The 13,255-nt window shown below is 31.9% G+C and overlaps 1 protein-coding gene across 1 annotated transcript; it reads right to left on the reverse strand.

Annotated features, from left to right (window-relative positions):
* Positions 1-3,513: 3,513 nt before the first annotated feature.
* Positions 3,514-3,963, reverse strand: LOC122269464 (uncharacterized). The gene has a single exon (XM_043042731.2). It carries the CDS (start codon positions 3,961-3,963, stop codon positions 3,514-3,516), a length of 450 nt encoding a protein of 149 aa, XP_042898665.2.
* Between the last annotated feature and the right edge of the window lie 9,292 nt (positions 3,964-13,255).

Genomic DNA, 13,255 nt, shown 5'->3' on the forward strand with positions numbered 1-13,255 from the left:
CTATAAAAACGAATACTAAAATGCTTACTTTTTTTAAAAAAATCCACGAAAACATTTGCATGCTTATGATATTTTAAATGAAATATGTCACAAGTTCGGCATGTTCTGATTTCTCTCTTATTTACTAATCTCACTATTTTTCGCACACTCGGATTTATAATAGAGAATAAATATAGATAACTAGGAGGCTCCGCCCCCTGCTCACTAACGCTCGCCAACCCCCGAGAATTGCTACGCAATCTTATGTGGTTGACGGCGTGAACCATGGCTCGCTGCGCTCGCTCGCCAATGAACACAATGTTCTAGCACAAAGACATAATATATTATCATCTAAGACATAGTATTTTATCAAAGACATAGTATTGTACTTATGTAGAAGAATTCTATCAATGTTCTTATTGGCTTTTAAAAAAAGTATATTAGCTATTTAGATTGTACATGGTGTAAAAATCAAAACATTAGCTAAATAAGAAACATATTAGCAAAATAAATTATCAAATATTGCTTCACTAATATTCTGCATTTTAAATTCAATGCGTAAATAAACGCGAAATATGAAAAAAATTCAATGCATTCAATACAAACACTTAAACGTTTTTTAGACGTTTGGGTAGCTCCCAGTAGAAAAATATCAATTCAACAGCGGCCTTTTAAAGCATTCTCACTTCAATTCCTAATTGAGTTTAAATTAAATATTGTCATGTTTTTAGTGCATGAATCTGAATTGAACAACCTGATAATGCTCACTCTGGTTATTGTTATCTGGTTGCTCACTACGTGCTCTTGCGCGCCGAATCCAATCAATTAAAAATGAAAACTGTTGCCAGCGCGAGAAAAGAAATATCATCGGTTTTATTGATACATACATACATACATACGTACGTATAAGCGTTTTATATAATATAGATTTTTCAACTATTATCAATTGTAGATTATACTGATATACTAATAACTGATATCAACTGATATACTTATAATCAATAATGATAACATTGATATCATGATTTTGATTGTTCATACTGGTAGATTTTTTATTGACTTATTTTAATCATTTACGTTGATTATATAATATTGATTGATTAACTTACTTAATGCTTAATTATTTTATCTAATGTTATTGTAATGAACTGAAAAAATTCTAAATTAAAGATAAATGTATTTTTTTTATGAAATACCAAAAAAAAAAATTTCTTAGAAATTGACTAAAAAAATTGTGAAAAAGGATTAAAACAAAGACAAAATAAAACGTTTAAAAAAGAAGCAAAAAATGAAAAAAAAAAGTTTTTAAATAAATCCAGCAACCTAAGTAAGAAGCAAAACGTAATAGTTAAATGTCAAAGCCTTGTTGCTTTAATTGGTACTTCATCGAAAAAATGTAAACTTGCAAGAAGATATTAATGCTAATTCTCTAAACGAAGGCGTAATCCATAGAGAGAATTTTTGCCGAAGAATTGTTTGCTTTTAATTATAAATTTTAACATCTTTTTTAGATAAAGAACAAAAAACAAAGTGTTTGCTAAACATTTTTTCGAAACACTTACGCGTTTACACATGATAATCAGCTTTTGAAGTCAAACAAAAACTATACTTTTACGCAATACTATTAATTAGCTTCCTGACAAGTTAGCTATATTGTAAAACAGTGATTTTCAGCATTAAATTTCTCCATTTAGTTAGATATGATAGTGTCGAGATTTAAAAACTAAAGGAAAGAGCGACAAACGATCGGTTATTATTTCTCTAACTATAAATGCAGTTTAAAGTTAATATAGCTTCAAGAAATATATTTTAATACATAATGTAATATTCGGCGTGATTTTTTCCTTCTATAATTTAAATTTTTTCTTAAAACTTGAGACATATTTCGTCAAGAAAAAAAACAGAATCTAACAATAGAAAGGTGAAGAAATATAAATAAGTTTAAAGTCAGTTTCAAATAGTATTATTCTAAGAATTTTACCAACTGTTTTTTTAATCTTTTTATTATATTTGATAGTAAATATTTACTATAAAGTATGGAATGTGTTTATAACTCCATCCTAAGACGCAGACTGACTTTAGAATCTTTCCCAAAAATTAATACTATGTAATGTGGTGCCTGGGTCGATTTATCCTAAAGGGAGATTCGATAGAAGATTCGATCCCCCCCCCCGCGTTACCTTTCAAATCTCCACATACACTTGTCCCGCATTGGACTGATCGTAAAGACATGTTTCCCAGTAGAACAACAAAGTTAAGCATCACTGTCTACGGTCAGTAAGCGGGTGGGAGACCACTTGGATCAGCCTGCGTAGGGACCGATGGAGTGCGGTATTGGTCCTCGTTAAGCTGTTCTACCGTAAAGTGCTTGACTTCGCACGCAGGCCTTCGGGTTACCAAAGCAGGGAAGCTATCCCCTCCGCAGAGGATCAAAATTGCGATGGCATGTCTTCGGATCATCTTCAGGGATGTTTCCCAGACCGTTGCCAATACCCCATAGCTCAGCTCTAGTGCGACGTAAATAAAGTACCTGCCTACCGTATACACTTTCAAGTAATTCCTAATATTAATGTTTATTTTTCTTCCCTTTTTTAAAAAACAAAACAGAGCCATTTATTATTTTTAAAGTTACGGTTTTTCTTACTAATTAGTTCGAGTGTTTCTGAAACTAATGTATTTTAAAGTGAAATATAATTTCCCGGGTTGCACCCTTCCAGCATTTTCTGCTCTGATGTTTTTTTTAAAGTAGAGGTTATATAACTAATACTGAATTAAATAATACTGTCTAGAGTTTCTTATTTTGATAGTATTTAATTTTAAAGGTAATTGCCAGGGTACGATTTCTCAGAATTCCTTGCACTAATAATTTATGTTTTGTAATTTCATTAATTTTTTAAATAAAGAAAGATATTTTTCTTTGGTCGTTAAGTCAATGATATTTTAAGGTAGAAGAAAAACTAATGCGGTATTTTTTTCACTGTAGTGAACACCCGCAAAAACTAATGTATTACAATCTTTAAGTTGCCCCATCCAGGAAAGGGTGGAATTCAATGAGATCCACTTTAGCTTCGGTATAAATCGTCTCTGGAATCTATTGGCCAATAGCTAAATTGAAGGCCCCTTGAACAGCCAAAGGAGATAAAATAAAAATTATAAATATTAAAATCTTAAATATTTAGTTGATTTTTACTAAATAGGCACCATTTTGACCATATCATTTAAAAAAACCTTCTAAGCAAAAATGTCCCTTTGTTGTTATAAAAATAAATCATAAACATGCATACTGAATGAAAAATATCAGTCAAGCTATGACACCGAATCAAATAATGAAGTAAGCGGATTTTATTTACACGAGGTCTTTTTGTATGTGTTACATTTTATTCACAAAATTTTTTTTTAATTTCCAAAGGCAGAAATTGACAAACTCTTAACAAGAAGAATAAACATAGATAAGAGAAAAAAAAGTCAATGACTCATTAGCAGATGCCTAGCACTCCAATATCTGCTCACTTCGGAGTCTCCGCGTACAGCCGATCATCCCATCAAGTGCTTCCTATGCATTACTTCGAATTTCCTACAGGGTGAGCGAGTCGGACTCGTAAAAATACCAATGCGGTGGAGGTCGTGCGCAAGAATGTCATGACCCACCGCAAGTCTAAATTCTGCCACAGCCTTTTCACCGGGTCTGTTTGTAATTCCCCGATCTAAAAAGTTCCCCCAACTTTTCAGGGATATACGGGAAGAAAGGGACACTTTCCAATTTTTCCACATTGAATTTTTGATGTAGATTTTCGTAGAATGAAAGGATCTATTGGAATTTGGTTGTTGGATTATTTTTGTGCCTTGTTTTGCCAACATATCAGCTTGTTCGTTGCCATAGATATCGCAATGTCCTGGGATCCATTGTAGAATAACTTGACGACCATCGATTTTCAGTTTCTCCAAGAGGGCCAGACAGTCTTGTATATTCTTTGATATGGGCATTTCCTTAGATGCAATAGCCTGTATGGCAGCTTTGGAGTAAAAAGAAATAACAACCTTTTTGTAGAGGTGTCTTGGAATGAGCTGCGTCAGTTATTCACAACATAATTATATTCATTCTAATTTCACATTTTTCCGTAAGAGGTCTCATTGTTTTTCTAACTTATTCATTGCTGCTTTGTCATTTTTATATTTGTTCATACATTACGCATGGGAGTTTTCTTTCCTGCTAAATGTAATTTTTCATGGATTGTGAATATTTTCATGCCGCTGATTTCTAGGCTGCAATCGGTTTATCTCTCCCATCTATAATTTTTAAATGACATTCCAATCTACTTTTCTTATCGAAATGTACAAGTTTTAATACATTATACGCAACATGGGATCACGTAAATGCAGCTACAAATTTCTAGAGGAATTTGAGCAAATTATCAGGATTAAAATTACATAGAAGCTCATGCCAAGAGGTGTTGTAATTCACCACTTGGTGCGCTTCCTTATGTTGAACTAATTCTTCATTTACTTCTGAAAACTTTATAATAAGAAAACACCCCTAGACGCGTACAATGGTGGTGGGCATGTGTTCCTGTGCAGCTTTAATCCTGATGTGCTCTAACTTTTCTAAACTGCTGTAACAAAATTTTCGTTATCCCCTGTTATATTGTTACATAAAAAAATTTCTTGATTTAAGAACAAAACTAGTTTCAAATTTGAAATCCTCACACCCGGATTAAATGAGATCTAGTTTTTGTATAAATGCAAGAAAAAACTTTCCCCCTGTGTTATTTTTGAATTCTTACAGCAAAAATAAAAATTTTATAAGTTGATTTACGTACTAATAACTTAATATATTCATATCCTAATTTATTTAGGAGAATGTTGCGTAATAAATTAGTTAGATAATCAATCGTATCAATTTTATTTGTTACATACTGTAACACATTTAAAACTGAAATAGGATGCATTTAACTATTGTATCAAACATTGGAAAAAATAAGATAATCATATGCAAGTAAAGTCACAGCAAAAATTCTCTTGACTGAAATTGAACCAAGTAACAGATCCTCTATCAATGCTTTTATTGTAAGAACTGAAAAACTGTAACTGTAAGAACTGTTACTTTAACAGATTATTACAAGTTTCTAATTCATGAATGGAGCATTATGCTTTAAAATATCTATAGTAACCATAATTGTCCAAATGCTAATTTATGCTTTTCATTAGAATATTTTAAATCTTAAAAATATTCAGAACAGCTGTAACTGATATGCTCTTTTTCTAAATTGCAAGGAAAACACAATTCTACGTTCAATATTTTTCATTGCTTAAAATATGATCAAGTAACAGATCCTTTATCAATGCCTTCATTGTCTGAATTGTAAAGGAGACATACCAATAGCCAACAAAATGGTAATTTAAGCCTTTTCATCAAAACCCTTCAAATAATAAAAAATATAAAATTTCTAACAACTTTAACAAATACGTTCCTCTTGTGAAATGTTTTGAAATAAACAATTTCTAATGAAAATCATAAAATAATAATGAAAAATTATTGATTGAAAGGGAGCGAGGCTAGCCTTTATCAATGCTTTAATTTTTTGAATTGTAATAGACTCTTACCAAATATATACATAAATTATAAAAGCATGAAACAAGATGAAATAAAACGTGAAATAATACTTTGGCAAAATGAAAATTTAAGGTATTTCGTACAGTTTAAGGAAAATAAAATGTATGGACGGTATGTATGGAGCCAAAAAAATAAACATATTCAAAAAATGACTTTCACCTAATTAACTTTTTTAGACAAATTTTTGAATTAACTATATTCTAAACGTACAGATTCCAATATAAATTCACAATATCTGCCCGGATTAGTAAGAAGAGGTATGCGTATGCAAATTTTTTTTCCACGTCTGTTCATCACGTGATAGCGCTGATAAGAGCTTTAAAGGTTTTGACGCGTGTGGAGAGTTGTTGTTTCAAGTCAAAGTTTTACAGGAAAAATTTAGTTGACGAACTTGAAATTTTCGGCATGTCTTCCCGATATCACTTAGATGATTTTAAGCGTGGCCGAATTATTGGAAAGATCGAAGAAGGGCGGAAAATAACAGACGTTGCCAGGGACTTCGACGTCGCTCACAGCGTTGTTTCACGGCTAAGGAAATCATTTAAAACTACTGGAATGTGTAGTAGGCGGCACGGGGGAGGTCGTGTTAGAAGTACGACGCCTGCAGAAGACAGATACCTCGTCCTATCAGCAAAAAGGAACAGGCACAACACAGCTCAGCAGGTGGCAAATCAGTTTCTTGCTGCCACAGGAAAGCAGATCTCCCGAAAAACTGTTGCCAGACGTTTGAGGGGAGGAGAACTATACCCCCGCAGACCTGGTGTGTGTCCCATTGACCAGACAGCACCGTACTGTCCGTTTGCAATGGTGTCGTGAGCATCACAATTGGACTGAACAGGACTGGGCATGAGTACTATTCTCAGATGAGAGTAGCTTCAGTCTGTCATCGGATTGTAGACGCCAACTGATCTGGCGCGAGAGTGGTACTGGTTATCGTCCAGAAAATATCCAGGAAAGGGACCGATATCCGAAATGCAGTGCCATGGTGTGGGCCGACATCATGATCAATGGCCGCACGCGCCTACATGTGGCTGCGAATGGGACTATGACGGTCCAACGATACATTGATGAAGTTCTACTTCCTCACGTTCGTCTTTTCTGTGGTGCTGTCGGTGATAAATTTGTTTTTATGGATGACAACGCTACATGTCATCGAACACTCGCTGTTCAGGATTGTCTAGACAGCGAGGGTATTCAACGCCTCTTATGGCCATCACGTTCTCCAGATCTAAATCCCTTTGAAAATGTTTGGGATGCTTTGGGAAGGCAATTTGCTGGTCGAAACTATCATCCGATAAACAAGAACACCCTCATCCGTGCACTGACAGAGGAATGGGATAAATTGCCTCAACAGCTGCTGGATAATGTTGTGCAAAGTATAATACGACGTGTAGAATGTTGCATCACACTCCACGGTGGACATATCACGTACTGACACCTTTCTTCAAGTTGCCTGCTGCCATTTAGATGCATTGTTCCATTTTTCCGTACGCAGCATCAAATGAACATTTTTTTTTTCTTTCAGATGTTTCATAGCTTTTGTACTTTCCAGAACAATGAATATTCTTTAATCTAATGTCTGAACAGTGTGGCAACTATATTTTATTCTACTAGGCCTCATGTCTCGCTTAATGTTATGCTACATTGCAATTTGTGATCCGTCCTTAGCAATTGTCCAGCAGTGTAGTATGCATAATGGATTATTTCACAATTATCCAAATTCTCTATCTTTGGAAATCACGAAAAAAATATTTGCTTTTCTGTCAAATCATACGCATATAATCATAGTGGAGTGACGCAAATAAAGCTTAATTAAGTGTTTTTTCTCCAAAATGTGTTCTTATATTATTACCTAATGTCACAATGTCAGCATATATTTTTATTTTTTTATTAAATAAACATCAATTTTATGGAGAGAAGGGATTGTCGAAAATTGCTAAAAAGTGATTTTTAACTTCTTGTAATCTAGAAACTTATTATATTTTTACATATTATATTTTTTTAAATCTGTGAAAAAAATGAAGTAATTAATTATTTTACCACGCTTGCCTCTCTTTTAATTTTTGTCCATTTCATTGGCGAATTTACTTTTATCACTTAATAATTTTTTATATTATTATTAATTACTTTCATTTTCATTTGAAATTAGCAATTCATAGAGCATTAATTCACATAATACAAACAAAATGAGTTGATAGAAATAGAGGAACATTAATACTCATGAAAAAAAGAGCCTGATAAAAATAGTGGAGCGTTAAGCACGTACTAAAAACAAAGGAGTTTATTATATATAAAGGAAAATTAATTGACGTAGGCAAAAAGTTTGATAAAAAATATAGGAATTTGATAAAAATAAACGAGCATTAATAAACATACAGAGAATAAAAGAGGTTGTTAGAAATAAGGAAACATGGATGCGCATTAAACAAAAGAGATTGATAAAAATGGTGGAACATTAGCAGACTTAATAAATACAAATGAGTTAAATACATAAAAAGGAATGTTAATGCACATAAACAACGTCCGTGAGAAAGGGAGTTCAAATCCATCAGGCCGAAGACTCCCCACGTAGTAATTGGTGACTGATGCAAGCTAAATCTGCCGGGTCACAAAGTCCTCCATGTTCCCATAACAAATTTTACTTCTGTTGGTATTGATCGATCGTTCTCTGGTTCAGGTCAGAATTACGATCTGTGGAAGAAGGAATGGATGTATGAATGGATCCCCCTATAAACGGGTGTGACGTATGGGTGTGGCAGAAATCAAATTCTTGGTCATAGATGGCGACACATGAAAACTAAAAGAATCTCGCTACTTTCCATAATGATCTACGAACGAAACCTATACACATAAGCAAAAGAGATTGATGAAAATAAGGGAGATTAATAGAAATAAAGGTAAACATAATCAAAATAAAGGAGGTTGATAAAAAAAGAACATTTATACAGATAAAACAAAGGAGGTTGATAAAAATAATAGAGCCTTAGTACACACAATTAGACCAGGGGAGTGTAATAAATCTAAAGGAACATTAACATATAAAAGAGATTTATAAAAATAATGGGAATTAATACACACAATTAAAACAAATAAGATTGACAGAAATAAAGGAGCGTTAGAAAACAAAGAAAACACATTAAACAACAAAAATTTGAGCTTCCTATATGTTACTCAAAGTAAACATAGAATTAAACTTTTTTTTTCTACATAGGTTGTGGCAGATAGCACAATAGAGAAGGTACAGAAAGTAAGTTTTCTGGGATTTGAAAATTGCTGATGTGAAAAAACAACATGCTGTTCAATTTAATATCATGTTGCAATCTGTTGTTCATGAACTAAGTAAATAGTTAAAAATAAAATATATAGGGTTTGTCAAAACTCCAATTATATTATTTACAAATAAAATGTCTCTCTGAGGCCTAAGATTAATTTTAAAAACTTAAATCAAAGATGAATCTTGTACTTGTTTGATTTATATAAAATTAGAAACGAATATATCTAGAAAAGAAAGGCAATTGAATAACAGTAATTTAAAATAAATTCATAGTAATTTATCAACTACTTTACAAGTAAACATCAGATATAAAATTTTTAAGAATTTAAATCACAACTTGTCTCATTGTTAAGAGTTATTTTATATGTTTTACTAATGCATTATATAAAATAGGACCTTATGATATCAGTATATGAACTTTTTAGTATTGTTACCATTGAAATTTTAAAATATTTGTCTCGCTTTTAGAGCTAATGACGAACACTATGAATTTTGAGGAAAATGAATGTGTTAGTTAAAATTATTTTGTTATCCTCCGATTTTAAATCAAAGAATGATTATTCTTTTATAATATGTATTATACCTGCATAAAAAATAAATTAGTTTTAAGTTTTTTTTATCATGATCGTAATGATTACAATACAATATATGCCTGAATTACTTTTTTCATTTATAATTAAAAATAAAACTAGTTTCTTGGGCCGAGATAGCCTGGTTGGTAGGACACTGGACTCATGTTCGTCAGAACGGGAGTTCAAATCCAGCCGCCAAAAACTCCTTGCAGAAAATGGTGACTGTTCGCGAAATCTGTCGGGTCACAAAGTCCTCCATGTTCCTATGACAAATTATACCTCTAGGGGCACTGAACTGGAGATTGATCGCTTTCTGCTTCCGGTCAAAATCACGATCTGTGGAGGAATGAATGGATGCATGAATGGGTTCGACCTAAAAACGGGTGTGGCAGAAGTCAATTTCTTGGCCATAGATGGCGCAAATGGAAAACAAAAACAATCGCCTTAATGGCTGACGACAACAACAACAACAAACTAGTTTCAAGAAAACTCGAAAAATGAAACCAATCTTTCTTATAGTGGTATTTCTATGAAAAGGAATTTATTTTAATTATCGCTAAATGGGATAAATTTGCCCATTCTTTAAATAAATACTCTGGTAGTAAATGTCAAAAGATTAAAACGTTGAATGAAATGTTTGCAAATTTGAGCCAAAAGTGTTTCCAGTGAGAGATAGTTTATCAGTGCGAGAAAAATTAATTTTTAAACTGATGGTTGAAAAATGGATTTAAGAACCTTAATAATTTTGATCCGAAAAGATCGTAATAGTTCATAAATGTATGTACTTTCTAATTGTTTTACGTATAACAACCATTGGATAGATATGATTGTGCAATTTGTACTCTTTAATTTTTATGTAATTTTTTTTCCTGTAGTGTCACAAAGTTTCAAAGTCAAAAAGATTAGTATGGGATACAGAGTCGAGCAGTTAGGGAGAAGATTTTAGTGATGATTTAATCATTTCTGATAAAATATGAATTTGTGAGCAGGTTTCTTCGTTATTGTGAAAGGTTGTAAGAAATAAGACCTTTGAGACATTTCCTAGTAAAAATTTTAAACAATCAAGAAGATTAAAATTTGGAATTAAGAGTGTGTACAATAGAGAGTCTGTACAAAATTAAGAGTGGAATTAGAGAGTGTACAAAAAGAGAGTATGCAGTATTCACTTTCCCTGCGCTGTGCGTGAATCATGCACATGTTTTCACAGTGTAGTTCTTAAAGTTACATCAAACATCTGATTAAATTTGTCTTCCAAGTATTTTGACTTTCACTGAAAGACCGGCACCCTGAGTGTTGGTTCTTAAAACCATATTTTATGCCTTCACAGCGTAGTTCTTAAAGTTACATCAAACATCTGATTAACTTTGTCTTCCAAGTATTTTGACTTTCACTGAAAGACCGGCACCCTGAGTGTCAGTTCTTAAAAGCATAATTTATGCTTTCACAGCGTAGTTCTTAAAGTTACATCAAACATCTGATTAACTTTGTCTGCCAAGTATTTTGACTTTCACTGAAAGACCGGCACCCTGAGTGTCGGTTCTTAAAACCATAATTTATGTTTTCACAGCGTAGTTCTTTAAGTTACATCAAACATCTGATTAACTTTGTCTTCCAAGTATTTTGACTTTCACTGAAAGACCGGTACCCTGAGTGTCGGTTCTTAAAAGCATAATTTATGCTTTCACAGCGTAGTTTTCAAAGTTACCCGAAACATATGAATAACTTTGTCTACCTAGTGCTTTGACTTTTCCTGAAAGAGAAAGCAGTAAAATATAATTAAACAAAATATAATTAAACAAAATGTATTTTAACAAAACATAATGCATATAAATTTAATTTATTCTGTAATTTAAAACCGAGTCTGGAAATTACGTTTCGTTTTACAATGACACAGTATAGCACGAATATTTTTAATGGAAGCCTAAAATTAGGCAAATTAAGCCTAGTTGACAGAACTCTTTGCAAAATACATGAATATATTCAAAATACTTTCAAACACATTCCGAACATAGAGTTATACATTATTTTAATATATATATAGAGCCTAAATATTTATATTTTTCGTTTAAAAACGAAAATACACTGTAAAAAAAATCTCAGGATCAAATTGCGGTAAAATGTACTAGCACTCAGGGTGCCGGCACTTTCTACCGTAAAATCAATTTTTACCGGAACATGTCACAAAACGAAAAATCTGATATATCGTAATTTTTATAGTAATAATTATCACGTATAAATAAGGATATAATATTTTACGGTAAAAATGAATATTGCAGAAAAACGGATTTCACGGTAAAATGAACTTTATAGAAAATGTACCCAAAAAGCCGGTTTTTTATACCGTAATTTGATTTGAATTTTTTACTGCGTATATGATTTTTGATGCAAAATCATCTCCTTTTTTAATATACATTGCAAGCCTACATTTTTCTTTCAACTTACATTTATGCTAGTTGGGAAAATATCCCTTGAAGACACATTTTTCGATTTCTGACAGCCCCAACTTTAGAATTAAAAGAACGCTGACTTTTCATGGAATTCTATTTCAAGTAATATCGAGATTACATTTCTGAATGCATTTATATGGTAGCATTTTTACCACAACATTCTTACTGCAGGGCATTAAGTTAAAAGCAATATCGAAGTTTCTGAGTTCAGTATTCGGATATACTATTTCTTTTTCAGCATTCATAACTAAATAAAATAAAATTGAATATTTTTTCCTGACCTTCGTAAATGTGACTTTTAAAATATTTTATCAATATCTTTACAATAAAAAAATATCTCATCAGTAAATTTCAAAGCTAAATTTCACAACTAGAGCCAATTTAATTAAAAACTAGGATAAGTTGGATAGTTGTCATTTTTTATTGTGGAGATTTAACGATATGTTCTTTACACGGAAGAAAAGTTCTGGTAAAATTACCGTGTTGTATGGTAAAGCCATTTCCGTTAAAAAAAAAGCATAAATATAGCAAATGGAACCATTAATACTATATTTAAACCATATATTTGGTAATTTTTCTATTCATATGGTAACGGTTTACTGGAATTTCAAATTTTAAAATTATGGTTCCTATTATCATTTATTTTGTAAAAAGTCAAAACTGAAAAATAAATTTTACATAATCAATGGTATTTATGCCATGCTGTAAGGTATCGTGATAAATTTACCGCATTTACTAAATTTTATTACATATCAGAAAACCAACTTTTAGTGTTAATTTTGCCAAAATCTTAACCAAAACAAATTGGTAGAAACTAACGAGCCTTTTATAGTTCCCATGGAACCAAAAACATGGTAACTTTTACCATATTCTGGCAGTATCAACCATACTTTTTTCACAGTGTGGGTAAAACTATTATATGCAACTGTTTTTATTATTTCTGCTGTCATTTAGTTTTAAAACAACACATTGATTTACTTATGGCAATAACTTTTGCACCATTTGCGTCCTCTTCTAGCTACTCAAATTATCATTTCTAGTTATCAGTTTTTAACGCTTTGTATTTTTTTTAAGTTTTCAGTTCTCTGTTGTCAACCCACGAAACAGAATTTTCATCAATTTGGTGGCTACGTGTCCGTTGGTGTTTTATATAATAAGAAAGATATTTTGTGCAATTTCCTTATCAAAGGGAGAAATACAAGTCTGCTTTATATATCTTATCTATACTTTTTGGTTCTGTTATACGTTGTTCTATCTAACATTGCAGCAAAAATTACTCTCTGTTCTCTGAATAAGAATATTCTAGTTTTAAGTTCCTTCTTTAAAATTTGTAAAATTATGGAAATTTATTTTTTTTTAAAATTTGATGATC

This window comes from Parasteatoda tepidariorum, chromosome 7 (genome assembly GCF_043381705.1).
Source record: "Parasteatoda tepidariorum isolate YZ-2023 chromosome 7, CAS_Ptep_4.0, whole genome shotgun sequence".
Lineage (NCBI taxonomy): Eukaryota > Metazoa > Arthropoda > Arachnida > Araneae > Theridiidae > Parasteatoda > Parasteatoda tepidariorum.